This window comes from Calidris pugnax, unplaced genomic scaffold (genome assembly GCF_001431845.1).
Source record: "Calidris pugnax isolate Ruff unplaced genomic scaffold, ASM143184v1 scaffold18, whole genome shotgun sequence".
Taxonomy (NCBI): Eukaryota; Metazoa; Chordata; class Aves; order Charadriiformes; family Scolopacidae; genus Calidris; species Calidris pugnax.
In genome coordinates this window covers 5,848,749-5,870,964 of record NW_015090812.1, presented here as the reverse complement: position 1 = coordinate 5,870,964, position 22,216 = coordinate 5,848,749, and the positions used below count along the sequence as shown (strand labels likewise).

Genomic DNA, 22,216 nt, shown 5'->3' with positions numbered 1-22,216 from the left:
CTGGTTAGGTAGCTCTAATTCTGAAAAGGTTCTGGACAGTATAAGGGATCATAAATTTTATAGAGGTCAACAGTGCCGTGCTATTGTGACAAAGATTGGACTGTCACATAGCAGGAGCAAATAGATTGCAAGGCATGTCACATAATAAACTCTACATAGTATTGGCACCAGCTTATCTGAGTTTCATGTTCACCTTGGACCATTGCCTGTCAAGAAAGGCATGGAACAGCTGGAGAAGGACCAGAGGAAATAAAGAATGACAGAAAATTTGGAAAATATGACCACTAAGGAACTACTGAAAAAAAATGTAGTTATTTAACCTGAGGAGGGAAGGCCAAGGAAAGAAATTATAACAGCTTGCCGTTAAGTCAAAGAAGAAAGAAATAATCTGCTTTCCATGCCTATAGACTGGACAAGAATTAATGCATTTTTTGTAAGAACACTTTTACATAGAAAGAAAATGTTTCTTATATTGAGCAAATTTTAGCGTTAGAATGGATCAATGCTTTTTCATTGAAGCATCCTTTACCGAAAGTCTCCGAAAAGGACAGATAAATATCTATCAGGAAGGGCAAAAATAGTGTATTTTGACTCTGAACAACACAGTGGACTGAAAAGAAATCCCAATGCCCATTTCACTTCTATTTTTTACGATTTTTTGAAAGGAAGGCACTTGAAAACAGAAAACTGGACATTGGTTTTCAGGCTACAGAAAAGCACACCTCTGTCTCAAACAAATACATACTTGTCAAGACTATGTAATATAATAATGATAGCCATTCCAAAAATGAAAGCATATTAAATAGCATTTATTCTGTATCTGTTAATCTTTTTCATGCTTTCTACAAGTTTAATACTCTTTCTCTGTTCTGAAAAGAATTTACCTCCATTTCTGCAATATAAAATCATAGTCGTTGACAAATAGGTCTAGAAGGGAACCTTCAGTTCTATCAACCAGACCTTTCAAAAAAACACAGAATACAGCCAAAGAGAGGAAAGCCACTTATGGAATCACTTTTAACACAATTCCTATTTTGAAAGTAAATTATCAACAAATACTTCATGGGTACCGCTGTCCAGCCAGTTTTGCCCCTTCCCAACACAGCTTCATTAAGACCAAAGTAATTTGAAGTGAAAATGTTATATAAACAAGTGTCAGAATTTCTACTAAAGTTACATTAGATATAAGGTTATAATCACTGTATAGTATAACTATTGTGGCTTTTAATTGCATTGTGTTTATGTTTAAAGATTTAATAAATCCTTACAAAACTTTAACTGTAAAGAACCTTTAATACCTCTTAAGTATGAAGGATCTTAGATTTCAATGACATATTCATGTTTAGTAACAACATCATCATAATAGACAAAGTACAAGTCTTAGAAAAATGTATAAATCATATCCCAATAGCCTATTCCTTCAGGTATATTTAGGTCCGTAAGATATCACTAACTTGGAATCATTACAAAATTAATGTGACCTGTTTTCATAGAGTCACATCGTAGAATGGTTTGGGTAAGAAAAGACCCTAAAGATCATCAAGTTCCAACCCCCCTGTCATGGGCAGGGACACCCCCCACTAGACCAGGTTGCTCAAAGCCCCATCCAGGCTGGCCTTGAACACTTCCAATGATGGAGTATCCACACCTCTGGGCAACCTGTGTCAGTGTCTCACCACCCTCATTGTAAAAAATTTCTTACTTACATCCAATCTAAATCTACCCTCTTTCAGATTAAAACCATTGCTACTTCTCCTGCCTCTACAGTCCTTGGTAAAAAGTCTTTCTCCATCTTTCTTGTAAGCCCCCTTTGTGTACTGAAGGGCTGCAATAAGGTCTGCCTGGAACCTTCTCTTATCTGGGCTGAACAACCTCAGTTCTCTCTCCTTCACAGGAGAGGTGTTCCAGTCCTCTGATCACTTTTGTGGCCTTCCACTGCACTCCCCAGCACCTCCACTTATTTCTTGTAGTGGGGACTCCAGAGCTGGATGCAGTACTCCAGGAAGGATCAGTTTTATAATCCGTTCTTTGAAAAAGGCAATTCCAATGGGATAGTACCAATTTTAAGGTGGTACTCAAAAAGCATCAATACACTACTGTATAAATGTTGTATACTACTGCTTGGATCATAGGAGGGGATAGATTTTAACATTAATAACAATTTCATAAAATATCCAATAATCAGGGAATTTGCTTTGACCAGTTAAGGTACTCTAAGCAATTACTTGGCTGACATGTAGTAAAAGATAAAGTGAATTTACATACGAAGTGTACACAATATTATTATCATACTTGCTAATACATTGTCATCATGAGAAAATAAATGAAGGTATTACTTTTATTCATATTTGTATTTTGGAGCTGTCTGAATATGCAAAGCAACATCACAGCCTCATCATGCTACAATGTAAATAAATACAGCATTTCAAATAGCATCTGCCTTTATCATATGCTATTATTGTCAAAGTATATAAAGTTTGAACACTACCTTTGAACTGAATAAGTGTTTTATTTTAAAAATATAATTAATTCTATTGTTCAAAAACTGGAATTAAAGCATCATACAATGATTCATATTACTTCACAAATAATTTGATGGCTGCTACTGATCCTTTTCATTGCAGAGCAGCTTAGCACAATAAAGTAAATTTCTCAGTCTGGCCAACTGATTAATTTCATAAACGATTTTCTGATGCAAAAATTCATAAAACCATAACTATTATGAAATAGCATCCATGGTATTTTTTAAAATATATAACTATTGTCTGAACCTTCAGAGACATACCTTAAAAATAAGATACTCTTTACTATTCACTGCATCATTTACACCTTTTACATAATGTAATCAGAGGACTTAAATAACTCAATTTAATATTTATCCAGGAACTGGCAGCCAGTATTCTACCCTGAGGGATGTAACTCTTCATAAAAAGCTCATTTTACAAGACACTGTAGCAGTTTTGGCATTACCAGAACCTCTCATATAAACCACGCCGAAAACTGTAGTTTATCCTGCCAAATGCCTTTTGTACATATGGTGTTTAACAGTGCTCTGTAGGTCTGTAAGCCAATAATAATAGATTTAAGTTAAAAATCTAGAGATACACATATATGTTACAGAAAAATTTAAACAATGCTACATATTCATATATATTCATTTATTTACCTACATACTCCACCCACATACAAACATACATGATTAAAAATATTCTTTAAATTAATATGCTAACTACAAATCTTGTAAAAATAATTTCTCTTTCAATTTGCAGTACTTTCCTAAAGTTGAATTCAGCTTCTATTGACATCAGAGGCAGAACTTCCATTAACCTCAGCAGTAAAGAATTAGGCCACAAGAAACACAAAGAAATATATTTCAAGACAGCACGTATATATTAAAGAAATATATTTCAAGACAGCACGTATATGTTTGTAAAATCTTCTCTCTATGCAAGGATGGGCTTGGCACCTTATGAGGTTAACTTGCCCAATAAACTTCCAAATTTTAAAATAACATCTTTTAAATACTACATGTTGTTAGAGATGGACCTCATGAAATGTACATTGTAGGTAATAACAAACTTCACAACCTTTTTTTACATTTGAATAGTCTGATTTTATGTCATACTCTGACTCAAGACAGCACGTATATATTTGCAAGGATGGGCTTGGCACCTTATGAGGTTAACTTGCCCAATAAACTTCCAAATTGAATTTTAAAATAACATCTTTTAAATACTACATGTTGTTAGAGATGGACCTGATGAAATGTACATTGTAGGTAGTAACAAACTTCACAACCCTTTTTTACATTTGAACAGTCTGATTTTATGTCGTACTCTGAAGTGAATCAGTGAGTTAAGTAGTATTTAATGCAATTCTTTAGAATTAAGACACTTTTTATAAAGATGAATGATATAGTTAAAAGTATTCCTAAATTGACAACTACATAACATAAAATGATGCTGAAAATGCTTACCACTTTCAAAGCAGGCATCAAATATAAGATGTCCTTTTTTAAGCTGTCCACAATAGCCAGCTGGGAGAACAGTGTACTTGCTCACGTTCCCCGCTATGATATCATCACTTCCTATGGCAATACCTGTTGCAGTAAAGTAAAAAAAAAAAAAAACCATAAGCATAAACCAAAAAAATATTAAAAATAATAGAATGATATTCCCCCATGCTTTTCTACATGAAATTTCCACCATTTAACATATGCACCAGTAAATGAACTCTTTCTTTTCAAAGTTTGTTTAAGAATTTGGATATAATAATGGCATCATATATTAAAGCTTCTCTACGTAACAAACCATACAGCCTGGTTTCTTGCATATGCACGTCCTTGGGCTGAACATTCTTGTATGCAATTCAGATGTTCATCTGGAGGCACTTTTTTTGACTGGAGCCCTCTAAATCATATATTCTGCATGGATTCCCCAGAATTAACTCTTCATCAGCATCTTCCGCATTTATAGGCATTCATGGGATCTTCCATTGCCTATTTTCATGCATCTTAATACACTTAGAACCTTTGAGACTGTTAAGTCCCGCTCATATTTGAAATCTGAAAATTATTAGGGAGAGGCATACTCTCATGGAGGCATGTGATTATCTGAACCTTGCTTGCTTAGGAAACAAAACTCAGAAAAAGAACTTAAATAAAGAAAAAAGTTTTAAAATGTGGGGCTAATTTCATAATGAAATATATGAGGACATAAATTTTCTATGCAGCCGCATGATTTTTGTCAAATGTATCAGTAGTGTATATATTAATAGCTTTGTCCTTCCAGTGAAATTATACTGTCCTACACATAGCAGTATGCAAAAATATTGTTTCCAAATAGGGATAGAAGAACACAGTGATTTTTTTTCATTTGAGAAATGTACAAGAAAGTAAGTTAATACTTGTATATTTTATTATACATTAATATTATAATACAGTGAAAGAAATACACAATAATATAACTAGCTGTTCATTCTTCTGACATTGGCTCAACATTTTCTCCACTGTTTACTGTTTGGAGAACAAATATTTAACAATAGAAAAACTATTTTCTGTGTTACAGAAAACTAGAAGAAATGTCTATGTCTTGAAGTGGAGAAGGCATATGATGGAATAATGGGATGATAATATCTTATTTCACTCTGATAAATAGGGCTACTAAGGCTTCTAGAAATAGACTTTTGGTCTGTACTGATTTTTTGACATTTAAATGGGTTACAGTGGATGATAAATGTGACATAAAGCTCAATTTGTTTTATTTTTATATTGAAAACTATTTCACACAAATGTTACAAGCAATTCATATTGGCCTTGAATGATGAAAACAGCTTATTAATTAAAACTGACCTTTCCATACATAAATGTATTCCACCTCTTGAGGCAAAATACCTTTGCTGAGGTAACAAATTACGTATTAGTGACACCATAGTTAAAGGGTCTGTCAGGCTTTCTATTATATATCCATATTTTCAGAGGTATATAAATCCCAGATTAAAAAATATGTATATCCAGGTCAACACTTGGCATATAAATCCTCAGTCTTCCCAGGGAAGAAATTTGAAACTTACTCTCTTTGAGAAGTATTGCAACAGAACAAAGAGAATTTAGACCTTTTCTTACTTCATCATAATCCAAAAAGTTAGATAGTAAATAATGCATGCTATTATTTTTTAGTAAAATTATTATTTGCAGCCTCAAGTTGATTTGTTCTAGACTGAATAATTACCCACAGCTAGCAATCTGAGGCATATAAATTGTTTTCTTTATATGTAAAATCGCTGCTTCTGATATTTTAGCTAGATGTTTTTTACCAGGATGCGGATAGAATTTGCTTAATGGCTGGTAACACCAGAGGCAAACTTAGACCTTGAGAGGACATCTGTGTGTCCGTATGGCCATGATCGTGTCACTTAATACAATTCATCCCTCTGCATCATGCACCCTGTAATTCAGAACAGCAGCCACAGGAAAGCCATATCCTCACTTTCAGTTCAGTGCCACTTTGATTAAGAACCCCCCTATACCTGCCGCAGGTAGTCAAGTTAATCGTTTGTAATCCAATACATGGAATCAAGGACTCAAAGAAAAATTCAGGGAAAACCTGCAGATCTCCACCAAGAATGCATGAGCTACCAGAGACCAAAGTGAAAGAATGGAGGCAGGGAGTCAACTGAGTAGAGCAGTGAAAAGACTGAACTCATCCTGATAAATGCTCACTTGTAAATCTCAGCTTAAATTAATAGGCTTCTATTAACAGACAGCTGGGAAACACCACTTAGATAAAGGTGAAGAAATTAGAAAAGATTACATTCATAGTACTGCCACCATAAGACAGTGTAGGAAATGCAAGCAGAAGACAGAACTCTATCTCCCTTTCCACCTAACTGACAAATCAGAATATCTGCCAATGGGGTCTTTACACAATGCAGAAGGAAGCTGTCAAGTAACTGTGTCCCAGCAAAAAGTTTCCATCTGCTCTTCCTGGCCTAATGTAGCCATTTAGGAATGAGAATGAAATCATCAAATAGTCTATAACTCATACTTATTTAATAATATTAATCTCTCCTTGCATGTTCTTTATTACACAGTACTTTGACTATTCAGAATGTACTGCTGTTACCTTTTGAGTTCTATTATCTTTAGTTAATCTCTAAATACGTAAAACTGCAGTCTTTGAACTTCACGTTATTATATAGCGCAACAGCATTATGTCCCTTCTGGCATCTTCTCCTTGGGTGAAAAAGAAAAGGCCAGGCTACTGGCTGAAACAGAGCCTGCGTTGCTGTATTGCTAGGTTATAAGACACGGCTTCACGCTTGTCTGTTCAGCAGATGCAGCGAGCGTTGCTGAGAATACATGACCAGATGGAGTTACTGTTACACTGTGCCGTAAGTCCTCTGGCCAATAAAGAGACACTGTCCTCACAACTGGGGAGCCCTAAGTAGATTTTCCTGACTGAAGGGAAAGACGTATGACAGAACCTTGTAGGGAAGGGAAACAGTGCTTCAGTCTGAAACAAACTGAAAGGGAAAGGAGAGAATTACCTGAAGTACATCCTGCGCATTACGCTTAAGGAGATCAGATTCTCCTTTGAAAAAAAGGTTAGATAAGACAAGCAAAGGCAAAAGCAACTTAGCAAAGATGTTTTCTCAGACTGTAGGTCTTATTTTGTCAATTATTTTTCTTAGAGGTTGTAAGACACATAGCTATTTTATTCTAATTCTTCGTAGCTTAAACTCTTGGAGTCTCCAGCAAATCCCTAGGATTTACATTTACCACAGTATTAAACTTTGATGGTAATTTTCTATCAGGTACAAAATCTGTAGGTGTTTGAAATCTCTGCAACTATATAGGATTTTAAAATAAAACCTGGACAGAGTCTACTGTAATCTCCATTCATCACTATTGTCATCATGGATATATGTCACATCAAACTAGTGAAAATGAATAGAATCAGCTACAAGGGAATGGAATTCTCAGGAGGAAGAGTTTGGAAATTTCCAGAGCATCTTACTATTCTTAAGTAAGATTCTTAAAGAGTAAAGTCAAGCACTTTTCATTTAGGCAAAGATTTAAGCAATATTTGCTACAATAAACATCATGCAAATTTAGGTATATTTTCTTAAAAAAACTGCAGTTTCTAGAGGAAGCTAACTCTTTAGTAAATAATAGTTACTCTTCGAATTGAGTAAACAACGAGTCCAGCTTCCAGCTGTGACAAACTTCAGAATCCAGGGAGTTAGCAGCCGGCAGCTACCCTCATGCTACATTAGGTAGGAGAGCACAAGTACATTAAAACAGACATAGAAAAATATAGAGGGAATTTGCCTGGAAAACCTGCATCATTCTTATAATCAGACTTATTGCCTAACAAGGACAGCCAATTAGAAAGGTAAGGTAACACCAACAGATCAAATAATTCCAAGTGAACTTTGTAGAAGTCTTTCTTTAAATATTACAGATGTCAGCAAGACACTTCTCATTCTGCTATGAGATCCTTATTTTAGAGCAAAATTAGGACACATTTTGCTACTCAAAATTTCTATAGCGCAAAGATCTAAGAGCCAGATTCCCATCATCCAGGGTCCAAGAAAAGTTTCCAGGTATCCTAGCAAAGAGTTTCATCAGCCTCGAGCAGTATTGCTATTGCAAACCCATACAAAGAACTGAAACTGAACTTTCAGTACAGTTTGCAATAAACAAAAATTCATTCCGATGACCAACGGCAACTCCTATTAGCTCCTAAATATAACAAGTCTCTGGGTGAACATTGCTCAACTCGCATTTTGGACAAGTAATGTTTGTGGAGGATATGCTCATAACAGTGTCTTCTCCACCAATCAGAAAACTGTAAACAGTGTAATTTTAGCAAAATTCTTTTATATCTGCATTTGTAGAAATCTATGGTCTTAATAACTGATTATGGTCTCCTGGTCTTTGATACTCTTTTTTTTAAATAAAAGCTTTTCTATCATTGTCCCTAGGCTTCAGCAACACTGATATTCAGGAAGTCTTGTTATTTCTGTTATCAGCTCTGAATGCTCTATGGCCATTCTAAAAGTCCTACAGGCAGCAGCAGGCAGGAACTTGGAATTCCAGCTCCACTAGTTTAAAAAATGCTAAGAAAAAGAAGAAAAAACAACTGTCATTTTGATCTTCAGAGCCATGTATCCTGCAGCAAGGACTGGGTATGACCCTGAGAATCTAAACATACTGCAGAGAGTGTTGTCAATCTGAAACGTACTTAACTCACAGTCACTGTGATCTGAAAAGAAATAAAAAAATTATGTTGACTACAAATCCCAGGGTTTAGGAGAAAGCCTAGTGTGGTACCAACCACACCTGCTGCCTCACATTTAGGTACTGTGCCCACACTGTCACCATTACCTATTTCAAAGGTCAAGCAGAACAAGGAAAATGTTGATTCTCACAGACAGCATTGTCATACAGCTTAGTCTAGTACTAAAAAATAGTGATGTTGCATTGTTATTTAGAAACCCAATTTGAGATAAAGCATCTTTAAAGTAATTGTCTCTTCAATTACTTTCCTCCTACGGTTTGACCAATAGACTGGCTGTCAAGAGTCTGTCTCTGAACTGCAGGAAGATACTCATATCCATGAAAACATTCAGAACAAAAAACAAGTACAAGTTTAGCAGAGATTATCAGGTAAACTCTAAGCTTTGCAAAGGTTCTGAAAGTACTAAGGAAAAATAAACTATACACTCAGTGCAATGGACTTGAAAAAGCTTGGGGTAGGGTAAATTGCATAAATAGAAAAGATACATTGTAATTTATGGTGGGTTTGTTGTTTTGTTGGGTTTTTTTACTTTTACTACACAAGTTACTGTCTCTACAGAGGCTAGAAGGCAACGTATCCTTTTAATCTGCCTAAAAAAATTCCTTGACTAATGCACCATTAATTTTTTTCTTTTGTGGTAGATGGCATAAGTACATCTAAATACCTCATACTACTTTAGATATACATATCCGAACCGATTTACTCGAAGGTATGGCATAGGTGCCTCAGGCAAAACTGAGAGTGGAAAAAGTCTTGTTCTTGTATGAAAACATGTGAAAGCAAAATGATCAGTGAAGATGTCACATTGAAACCCTACAAAAGGCTTGGTGGTACCACAAAGGGTACTTTGCTTAAACACTCACACGGAGCAAATACCAGGCAGCCCAAAGACAAGTAGGAACAAAAAAGTACATACGGTGCTTAGCCCAAAATCAAGCCAACAACTTATTGGCTGATCAAGTATATGCGAAGACGATGAGAAATCTTCCCTGCCCGCTCCATTAAAAAAAAAAAAAAGAGCTCTAGATAGAGATGTAATTATCAACCCAAAGTCAATTATAGATCCCTTCCAAAATCTAGTGAAGAGCATTGACCTGTAGACAAAATCTGGCAGACAAATAGTGCTCTGAAAAATGATTCCTCATTCTCAGTGGCTGGCATTGTCTTTTGAGTTTAGAGAAAAAATAAGTCAACTTGTGTTGACTTGTATTCATTTTATATGTAATATTTTTTTCCAATCTTTAACCTAAAAGTGTGACTTCAAGCTTTATTTCAAGAATACTTATTTATTACCTCAATGTGGCCTATCTCCAAGGATATACCTTCTTGTCAGAGGCAAATGGAATTTTTTGTAGCACATTAGTGAAACCCAAAAAGTCCAAGAAGGTATGAACAGTATTTCCTCATTAAAATAAAAAAAAAAATCAATTAATGCCTTGAAATCATTAAGCAAGGAAAAAAATAATATCCATAACTCTTTTTACTGCTTATAATCTCTAATCTATCCACTAAAACACTCGTCTCCAGAAATGAAAAAAACCAAACAAACAAACAAAAAAACTTGAAAAAAATAGTAGCGCCAAATATGTTAACTGAAAATATGTTTATTTAAAAACATTGTAAGAATCAGTGAATTTCATCTGATATACAGATTTATTCTTTAACAAGTATTTGGCATCTTGATAATATCAAAGGTATCACGTGATGCAACAGTTGCTATAGTAGCAATACTTCTTTAAACAAAAAAACAGATCAAACAAAAGCATAAAACATATAAATTGTAAACAAAAATACGATGTATCACATACATCCCCATCTCACCGAGAAAAGAGTAAATAACAGCTACCGAGCTCAGCTAGTCCTCAGAGTTCCATCTGTAAGAAGTAATTGTATCAGCAAGTCCCTCCTTCCTGGGAGATAAGAGATGGCTCAGAGAATTAGGTCTGCATATGAATAAGGGGAGATACTGAAACATTGAAGAGTGCACAGGAATTCAAGTTCTAGGTCAGCAAAAGATTTTGGGGGGCAAGAGGAAAATCTATGTCTAGGGATTCTGAGGCAGGAAAGGAACTGAAGAGTTAAGGCAGATTCCTTGTGTGGCACTACAGAACTTCAAGGGGTAAAACCTTCTTTCGTAGAGTCCTATGTGTTTTTGAAATCTGTAAGTGACCCATTTCCCAAAGACAGGGAGTCCATGTGACCTGCAAAAATAGAATCAAAACAGGCAGACAATTGCAGGGTTTGGAATTGTAGTTGGTAGAAAATGCCAGGTAAGGGCAAAAGCTCATAATATTCCTCACAAAACTGGAAAAAAAGAGATTGGTGGTTGAATTCGCTCACTAATATTCACTGGCACTATCCTAAAATTCTGTAAGTGTTTTCCCATGCCACCTAATCCTGAAAAAAATTGGCTTTTATATAACTAGTTTTGTATTATGTGTGGGGGAGGATGGAGAAAGTTGGAGGAAAGGAAGGGAAATGTTTGTATGTTATGTATATATCCATACATATATATAGGTATGCCAGTTACATATCCATGTTTCAACAGCTGTTATGAAGCACTGATTTAACAAAAGCACGATATCTAGCTTAAACTTTCAGATAAATTAATGAGACACATCTACATGCTATGCATTTTCAAAAACCTTTCTCTGACACAGTTTTTCAATGCAGAATGATTACCTGCAAAATGCTTACTAGAAGATATTTCTGAACAACCTCAAGCCAAAGGATATTGATTCAGTTATAGTTGGTGCAGATCAAACTTTAATTTCCATGTATAAATCTTCAGGTTACATACAGAAGGTATGAAACAGACAGACTTAATCCATTCTTACACTGATAAAGCAACAGAGATTTGGTCTACAGACTACATTGACCATTTCCCTCCTATGCAGTAAAATCATATTTTATTGCAAAAACTGTTTTCAATATAGGAACATTCCTTCTTCCATGGCTTTTTTTTTTTTTTTTAATTATTTGCATTGCATATTCTAGAATAAGTAGTTTTTCTGATTTAAGAGCACAAAATGGGATTAGCCAAATCAGATTATAATATCCTAACCAGGAGTGAGCTCTATGCAAATCAGGTTATCTTTATACTACAAGAACACCGTAATTAAAATCAGTTTACTGACAGCATAACTGAAAGGAGTCATGACAAAATAAATTTCTCAATTAAAAATAACTCACGCTGAGGCAAGATAAATGCCACTGAAACATCTCATACCTAGCAACCAATGCATTGACCCTGATCCATGACTATGTAGCCTTCAATGACTAACAAAGTTGAAATCTCAGTAAGTTAACAACTTTGTGTGTCTCTTCTTTAGGACCAACCCATTCTCAGCTAGGAAACTGAAAAGGACTCCGCAAGTAATAATTATTCCTGATTTAACAGAGAAGTAGGTGCATTTCAGCTTTCTCAAAAGCCCAAGGCTTTATTTATTTTCATTGTCCTAGGTTTCACGCTCCTCAGTACTGACTCACATTCAAAATGCTTGTCCATAAAAGGCATCTCCTACAAGTACTAAGTATGAAGAACTATGGAATTCTTTCAAGAGTATTGGCAAGATCAAGTAAGAAACATATAAACAGTGCTTTTTCTGTTTTTTTTTTTCTTTTTCATGCCAAAATCCCAGAACTTTTAATGTCTTAATATGCTTGCTGGTTGAACAGGGGCTTTCCAGACCTGTATTTAAAGAGATGACTATGCCATATTTTGGAAAACATGAACTTACCTGCTGTGATCCCAGCAAGCCCAAAAGAATCCAGCTATAGCTGTGCTGCTGCGCCTGAGCTAATAAGCTATACCATAGACATTATTTCAGGTTCAGTGTTGAGGTAACACAGCGATGCCTTTTGGAACAGGCTGCCCAGAAGTCCTGGGAGTCCTTGTCTCTGGAGATGTTCAAAACCCACCTGGACAAGTTCCTGTGCAACCAGCTCTAGGAGGACCTGCTTTGGCAGGGGTGTCGGACTAGAGGATCTCCAGAGGTCCCTTCCAACCCCGTATCATTCTGTGATTCTATGCCTTCTAATTTGGATGAGGCTTTTAGCTCATTCTCAGGTGTTCTCCAAAAGCAATCAGCCTGGTGAGCCTCAACACAGGCCAGCTGCAGTACGACACCATACCCACTATTCACAGGTGTTCTGATTTTTTGATATCTAAAGTGTGACTTTACTATAAATCTGTTGTGGCTGCGCCTGTCCAAAGAAAAAGATGCATTTGGTTATTACTGAATAAGTCTAGAATTCAGGAGACTTGAATTCAATTCCTGACTCAACCACTAACATCACTATCCCCAGGAAATTAAGCTTCCTATGAGGGCTCCACAGAGCACAAAATCCTAAGCACAAAACCCCAGCAGCAGTTTTGCATAGCACCCTCTTTCTCTTCAAGACCCTGTACTTCACAAATGATAGGACACTGCTACAACTGCTTGGGCTACCGTTACGAGTGTGATAAGTGAAAAATGGGCAACATAAATTCATTGACAATTTCCACCCCATGTATTAAGCACTAGAATTCATGCATCCTTCTTCAGGTTGAACTTGTATTTTTCCTTGGCTCTTGAATACGTGTCATTTAAAGACATGGGTTTTCCCTTGCTTCCTATTTATTTTTGGTTTAGAGGTTGGCATGTCTTCTGTCAGTCAATTTAAGTCAACTGTAGTTTCAGACACAGTTAATTTCTTCACTTTAGCGTTAAAATCTTCTTGACTACTACAGATTTAAAATAATTTGGGGATTTTAGTACTACTTCTGGAATAATTTGTTCCCCGAGGTTGCTGAAGTCAATTACACTATTAATTACTGCCAAAATTATAATTACCCATTGAAACAATTCCTTTAACTACTTAGTTGAGAAAAGCATCTTTCCCCCTACTTTCCAAAACAGTCCATTCCAAAAAGCAATATTTTAATCCACTGAGAATTTCTTCCACCCAAGCATTGCCCACTCACATTGGTGCATTTACTCTTTAGTTAAGAAACACTTTAACATAACATAGTATTTCATGTCAAATAATTAGATCATTGTAGTTTTTTATTTTATTCACAAAGTATAAGTACTGTAGAGCAAAAGATTTAAATATTGTTTCAGAATTCTTGCTTTCTAACATAAAAATAATCAGCAAAGCAAACTTGATGTATTAGCTTTCTTGGATCAGCAATGTAACAGGAATTTAACTACAGAGAACACGACTAACTAATACACCATATTCAGCATTTTTTAACAAAGCAAATATTGATACAATATTTATAGGAATATGAAATGCACACAAGGTATTTCAAATATTCAGAACACAAGCCAGACTTCTACCTACAAGAAGGCTTACATACAGAAAACTCTGAGATCAAATTACTGAGTATTTGTATGGCTTTGAAATGAAAAAAAACAGCAGATATACTGGTATTCTGTGTCGTTACAGCAGTTACTGTATTCTGCAGTACTACAGACCTTGGGTATAGGTAAGTAGTGCAGAGGCAAGTTTATCTCACAATCCTATTTCACATGGACAGGTGTTACCCAGCTCTAAAGTTTACTGTAAAGATTACTGTAATTGCACAGTAACTTTGCTGCTTATTGCAAATGAAAACACATCAGTAGACCTGTAATGAGTCCAGCTGGGCTTTCTTTGGAATGGATTCCTGCTGCTCTGCTCTGGTGATTCACGGGAACTGACGTTCCACTTGCTTTTGTGGAGGCTGAAATTCAACACATTTTTCAAGGTGATTATGAAACAATTTGTAAAAGCAAAATCTTGCCAGTTTGCACTCATGATTGTGAGATCCTCTGCTAAGTAAATAGCTCTATGAATTAGCATGTAAATAAAATAGCTAGATAGCTTTTTTATTTAATAATAATAATTTAAGACAACTGTTTTCATCTCCTGCCCCCTTTTCTACGCTTGATTTTTGCCACAATGAATCTACAAAATCAGCCAGTTAACTATACTGAAAGAAGAGGGACACATAGGTATATTAGAAAACATATGTATCAGACTGTATATGTTCTGGTGTCCAACCATAATACATTACTTATCCTAAAACCGAATCAATCACAGAAACACTTTACTATACACATATATACATCAACCTCAATGTCAAACACTTGCAGGATCATGGCCCTAGATTTAATATTAAAATCCACATCTCTGAATTTGCTTAGCCTGTGACAAAATGAAATTGAAGTCATTAGTATGATTTTGGTAGAGCAGAGTTTTCCAAACCATTCCAACATACAAATAGTAAAATTACTTCAAATAAACATATAGCACTTCTTAAATGACAGGCTTGGCCTCTGCGGCAATGTCAAGAAAATGATGAGTTGTGGGGAAATGTAACAGAGAAGTTGGGTTATGAGACACATAGATGTGCACCCACAACCAACTCTTGATTACTTGTAAATTGGTTTACCTCTATTGTAGATTAATTGCAGACACAGCTTGAGGCTGGAAGAACTTATTATCTCAGGTACAATGCAATCTAAACATGGCAATTCTACATCAAGGCTCTGCATGCCAACTACTTTTGGGTATTACTTGAGAAATCTGAGCTGGTTTCTATAGAATCACATAGTTCTGGAAAAGGGCAGCACAATCAATCCTCCAGAAGCAAGAGTGATGTAGCATGATGCATATACCTAGGTGGGTCTGCTGGAGCCAGTCTGCATCCAGCAGCACCACTGTGTAAGTAATATCTGTATCAAACTTCTCCTCACATCTTGTAGCACCCCATTTATCTGTGGGCTGGTGCTTTTTATTATCAGGGCATCCTAGCTCTTTATTTAATTAGAAAAAAAAAAGTAAAGATGACCGCACAGTCATTTCACTCTATTGCTTTGTCCCTAATTAGGTGTTGCTGGAGGAAAGAGGAACAGGAGGAAGGAAAATATCTGAATGTAGACAAGTTGTCCATTTCCTGTGTTCATTCCTCTGTCTATTTCATCTGAAAGATGACAGCTATTGTTATTAGGTGTCCCATTTGGAAAGTAGGCTTGTGCTGCAGATCTAAGTTTCCCAGTCCTGTTAGTGGCCCCATGTGGAGATCAAGCCAGTTACATTTTAACACAGAAAGCTGACTTTAAAAACTATTTTAATGAGCATTATATCTATAAAGCTCAACTTCAAAAAACAGAAATGCTATGTAGGCCATATAAACGCATTTTGAGGTTGATCTGGTTTTTTGCATGAGACTTCTGCCTACTAAATACAGTGACTGCAACACTAAAGAAACTTGCAGAAACTTCTGTTTTACAAATTTTAGCATAAAACCTATTAAAATTCTCAATATGTCTCATTTGACTTTTTACAAATTCAAAAACCTCCTCTCACAAGTGCTAATAATTAATAGGGTGCTTTGAACTTCACTGAAAGAAAAAACATTGGGATGCTTGAGGTAAGTAACTTTCAAAAGCTTTGATTATTTGTCAAAGACAAGACTGTTTGAAATATGGCTAGGAAATGGTAAACCATTAAGAAGAGGCAACTGGAATACCCAACACATTCCCATTTCTTTCTTTTTGTGAAATTATATCTTCTGGCTGTATAAAGCCTTCATTAGTATTTCTCAGGTCTCCTTATATGGCAAATTATGTAATAGAAATATGATCAAAGCTCTAAGTACCAAAAATATGTTAGCAGCCCTTCTTCAGTGAATTCTTCTAGTGGGGATTGTTTCCACTACATAACTGAAGAAGTTGGAAATTAGTTGAATATCAGTCTACTGGCAACAAAGTATAATGATTATTATAATATTTTTCTGCAGCAACCTTAGTTGATTTCTATATATCACTTCCATGAATATTTCAACTTACGCAGTAAAAACTGAAGTAGTTAATGGTCTTACAGAGTGCTTCAAATGTACTAGCAAACCTTTCTCTAATATTCCCTGGACTTCAAACTGCACCGATGCTATCAGTAAGTTCTGGCAAATGTGTTCGTTGAACAAAATGCATTTTAGATTTGTTTACAAATACATCCTGCAGCATTTCATAAACAACTGTAAACAGCTCTTCATGGTTCATAAACATCTGCAAGTCTGGGCCCAGTACCCTTACAGGTTTCCACTGACTTTTGAAATCTCTTCACGTTAACAGGAGGATACAGTAGGCAGATCCCTTGCAGCATGAAGACTGCAACATCTTTTCCCAAACACTGAAATTCAGCTATGTTTACAGGTTAGTAGTATATATTCGGAAATAAGTATATAGTTCCACTCAAATATGAGGAAAAACTTCTTCACGGTGAGGGTGACGGAACCCTGGAACAGGCTGCCCAGGGAGGTTGTGGAGTCCCCTTCTTTGGAGATTTTCAAAACCCGCCTGGATGCAGTCCTGAGTAACATGCTCTAGCTCTAGGCAATCCTGCTTCAGCAGGGGAGTTGGACTAGATGATCTCTATGGTCCCTTCCAACTCTAGAAATTCAGTGAAATTCAGTGAAATTCAGTGAAATAGTTTATATACGTTTGAAAATTCAGAAATAATTTGCCTGGAAGACCAGAAGTACCACTGAAGTATGTTGTTACTTTAAAGACCAAGGTTAAATAATATTGTTAAAGTAATGAGCTATTTTCTCCTGTTTTAAATTTCCTCATGATAAAGCCAGTGTATGAGAAGTTCCAGTTGTCAAAAAGGCCTATACTTAAAGACAAATAAATTAGGTTGTCTTACTATTTCATACTAGAATGTGTTCATACCATATGTGATTAAATATTTTTAAAAGAATCCATATTCTTTTTTGAAAGAATAATCAAAAGCTATCTTTCAAAATACCCTATCTCAACACTATCATATTAAAATCAATTAGAAAATAAGGCAAAATTTACACAGCTATTTTATTGGGTTCTCCTCATGCAGATCTCTGAAATAATGATCTCAACACTAAATATTTTAGAAATGTTAATTACTCTGCAACCTTTGAATGGGGGTTCAGCATTCAGCAGTGGTTTGAAGCTCTCCTCCTTGAAGCCAGGTTCAGTCTGGCTATGAATGCTTTTGAAAATTCTAACCATTCTTAATACGAAATGTGACTTAACATCACTCTGTGAGGTATCTATCATGACATGTAAATAAACATGAAAAACTGGGAAATCTGTTTGTTCTGATAACAAGGATCTTTGATCTAAAGACATATATTTATATCCTGTCCAGTACAGTGAGTAAATGTCATTTTTTTGCTTTCACTATGATTTCAGTGATGATGACTCAATGAAATATCAGAAATACTAATATCCACAAAATTACTATCAACTCTGGAATAACACATATTAGAACTGTCAATCCAAGCTAATATTCATCTGCCTCAGATAGAAAACTATTACAGAACTCAGAGATAACCTTCACCCTTTGATCATTCAGGCCTCTGGAAACAAGTCTTTTGAAGGTAATACAGATGCCTAGAAGAATAAGAGTAATCTGGGGAGAAGGAGGTAACTAGTGAAATTTTAGATGGATCCACATCTGGAAAGTTAAATACCTTCATGGGTCAAAAAAATTAGCAAATACAGGTCTTCTGTACTCACTTTGACCTATGCCTAAACCTTCCTTAGAGAAGTTAATACGGTCCTCTTTGCTACAGAATTGGAAAAATAACACTGATCTGTTTTTGAAGAAACTAAACTGGATGTCTTTCTGTGTCATGTATCTTCCACAGGTTTGAGACATCAAGGTCAGCTGAGTGGAACAACTGGAAGTCAAACCAAGAAGCTCCTGGTGATTCAAACTAGTCTGAATCACCTCCATCCTCCAGCAGACTTCATTTGTGAAGATTTAAGTTGTTTTTAATTTGGATTTACAGCTTGAGACGTGAAGGCTTCAGCCTGGAAACCCAAACAGGGAAGCATACAAGCCTACGGTTTCTTGCAGAAAGCTGATCTGAGCAGTTTCAAGAAACCAGTTAGATCTAAGAAGCCAATTACAATGGGAAAATGATTGATTAATCCAGGGTAAAGCAAGTTGATTTGCAGCACTCTAACCAAACATCAGAACAAAGAAACTATTTTAATGGATCAGACCAGATGTCTGCCTACTTCAGAGAAGATGGCACCAGAATATGAGCTCCGTAGTACACAGATGTGAGATAATCTACCTTGCATATTAAGTTTCAATCTCATTTGAAACACACAGATTGTCTTAAATCATGATATAGAAAATAATGCTGAGCGTAACAGTAAAATAAAAACTGATAGTAGTCCCCCTTCTGAAGTACTTTGTGCAATTCTGTGTGTCTTCATCCCCCTAACAAAAAAAAAAATTAAAAATTTGCAAAAACTACTACAGAAACAAAAACATTCTACACAAAAAAGTAATGGAAATATGAAAAAATTAGTATATATGGAAATAATATGTATAATTAGCAGTGTAAGAAAGATTTACAGATTTACTTTCCTATAACAGAAGAATAAGGACATAGTAATAAAATTGAAATGAAAAATTCTTACATTACAAAAAGGTATGTTTTCCATAAAGTATAATTCATAAAACCTCTTGATACAGTATATTTTCAAAGCTAAGAGTTTAGAGGGGCTGTAGGCATCTTAGATTTACATAATTCAGTATTAGATAGTATTTAGGAAGAAAGAATTTTTAGAATCAACTTTCTCTAAGTGCACATTATGTTTTTTCTGACATCTTTCCCTGACACTGACTCTTATCAAACACAAGTTAGTGAATTAAACCAGTAAAAAATGGCCCATAACAGAAATCTGTGTTGCTATAAAGCATGGATAAGTTACCGTTAATTTCTCTGTAACTCCATCTCATCTGAAACCATGACCTTCAGTTTTCTCATTTAAAAATTACAAAAAACAATCAATATTTCAAGATGGTAAGATAAGACATAGTTATTACTTTTGTTTTCTGATCCAGGAATAAAACCATGATGCTGCTGTAAAAAACAAAACGGCAAGTATAATATAGTCATACTGGTTAAATCAATTTATATGGTTTGAACAATATTCGGTCCTTTTATAATGGCTTTATTCTCCTTGCATCCATATATAAAAATTTAAATTTCTGCAAAATGCAGGTTCCAGAGCTAGATTTCTGTATCTCCTAAAGCCTAGTCCAGATGTGACATACCATGAAGACATACTAAGAAGCCAGCATGCAGCAAGAACAAAAAAACAATCCCCAGTTATGCAACATGCACATCAAGAGTGTCTGTGTCTTCTGGCACTATGGGACAAATATGGTCCTTAGGGGATCTGCCAAGGATCCCTAAAAGAACCTGTCTGTCCCCTTAGTGTCAGATGACAGTCAAAATCCAAAGTTTATGGGGAAAAAGGCAAAAAAAATAATACCCCAAACCACCCCACCTTTTTTTCTCCACAGCCTACTTTCCACATCCTTTCTTAAAAACAGGCCAAGATCACGTTTGCTTTCCAAGCCCCACTCGTCTCTGAAAGTTTTCAGTTTTTTTCCTATTTTTGTGGTTCTTTACATTTTTAATTCCTCATCTGGTTTCTGCAAAAAGAAGGACCTGCAACTTGAGATCTGCAAAATGGCCAGACAGGCACTGCCAAACTTAAGTGGACATATACCAGGAACATGCAACTAAACATGATTTTCAGCACAAGCTGAAACACAACATTTATAAGAAAATCATTGATCGGTTAGCTGCAATGGTGAGATGTGAAAATAGTTCTGGACAAGGTTAAAAATAAAAAGCAAATACTGTAAGGCTGCAGATTAATCCAGCAGAGAACACAATGTAAGAGTAAGTTTATGTGCTTATCTGGAAATAGTAGGAAAGTTACATTGTATGTTAAAGAAAGTTACCGACAACAGCACAGGCACAGGTAGGTGAAGTAGGTAGGAAAGCTGACATTCAAATGGCCACTGGAGATTTGTTTCCTTTTTTACAGCACAGTCAGAGCTCATCAGCTGTGTTTAGTAGTGTTGCACAACACAGTGGATGAAAATAATCACCTGCCTCATGGACAAGTTTAACATAAAATAAACTTTACAGTGTGGTTTCAGATGTTCATAAACAGCATGGCTGAACATGGCTTTAGATGGAGCCTTTGTGGCATTGATTCACAGAGTACAACAGCATTTCACATATTTATCACTTTTTTTCATCTTCATTCCAAAATCAGCTTTATGGATAATACATCTTCATTTGAAGCCACTTCTGAGGCTGAAAAGCATTTGCACAGCAGCTAACACAGCAGACTAGGAATATGAACTTCTGGTCCAGGAACCCAGATAATTTACGTATGACACTATGGGATATTTAATACTGAGAAAAAATGTCATTATCCTTGTTTCATCCTCCAAATGTCAATATCTCTAATTTTCATAAGCTATTTTGGGGGCTTTTGTTTTCACATGGGTTGGAAAAGATCTTAGTTGTGTTTTGTTATGACAGGAAAGACCCCTGTACCTGCAGGATACTTGTCATTCATAAGGAAACATAAACCTTCAATTTCACTGACAAACTCATCTCCTCATCCACAGTGAAAGACATGGTTAATAGATCCTGAATAGGAAGAATACTATTTGGCACCTTCCTTAAAGAGACCCTCACGGAATAAGGTATGTGAGATGTAAGGAGCTCTGCATGCTGCCTCTCTGCAGCCTCCAGGTTCTTGAAACTGACCAGGACAAGTCAAACAGCACCTGCAGGTCAACCCCCAAGCTACCAGCCTTCTGGTGCATTTCCAAGTCAAACCCCGTGTCTTCACATATTATTTTTTCACTCTAAATCAAGCAGGTCGTGGTTTCTTGTGTGAGGGGAACTCCTATGCACCACCGTTTTGCTCTGCTCTTCACCACCGCCACCTTTGCCCCCTGTGCAGTGAGGAGGACCCACAGTGCAGGCCACCCAGCCACCAGGCTTCTTCCTCTGCACAAATGGGGATCTCCCCCACATTTTGTTTGCCGGGTGAGGAGAGCTCTTGCCCTCTCGATTTCCTCCCCAAGATGGGGCAACCCCCCCTCAGACAGGGCTGGACTGCCTGGGGGCTCCCCCCCTTCTCCCTGCCTGAAGGGGCACTCCCCACGATCACCTCTCCCCCCCGGGGACATGCTCCTCATCCCCCAAGGGAAGGTTCTTCGCCCTCCTCCACAGCTCCCTGTGCAGGAGCCTCTGCCCCGGGCCCCTTCTGCACCTCACTGCCCTCGGCCAGCAGGCGCTTCCCTCCCTTTCCCCTGAGAGAAGGGCTCCGTCCCCGGCCCTGCGCTGCGAGGCGGGGCCCCTCTACAGCCAGAAGCCCCTTGGAGAAAGGGGGGGCTCTTCCCCTCTCTCCCCCCGCCCAGGCGACTGCGGCTGGCACTGACCCGTCTCTGCCGTCCTGCTCCTCTCCGCCATATTTGTTGTCATCCCCCCCCTTCTCACTCACCCCCCCCAACACGGCGCGAGACGCTGCCTGGCCGTCGCCATGGCAACACACGTCACCGCCATG

At 36.7% G+C, this 22,216-nt stretch overlaps 1 protein-coding gene across 1 annotated transcript in view; it reads right to left on the bottom strand.

The window, feature by feature from the left end:
• Window positions 1–22,129, bottom strand: part of AGBL4 (ATP/GTP binding protein-like 4) — a 961,744-nt gene extending 939,615 nt beyond the window's left edge. The window contains exons 1-2 of the mRNA XM_014939355.1: window positions 22,092–22,129; window positions 3,977–4,099 (exon numbers count right to left, since the gene is read on the bottom strand). Coding sequence (XP_014794841.1) covers window positions 3,977–4,099; window positions 22,092–22,122 — 154 coding nt within the window. The 5' untranslated portion in view covers window positions 22,123–22,129. The remainder of the gene's footprint in view (window positions 1–3,976; window positions 4,100–22,091) is intronic.
• Between the last annotated feature and the right edge of the window lie 87 nt (window positions 22,130–22,216).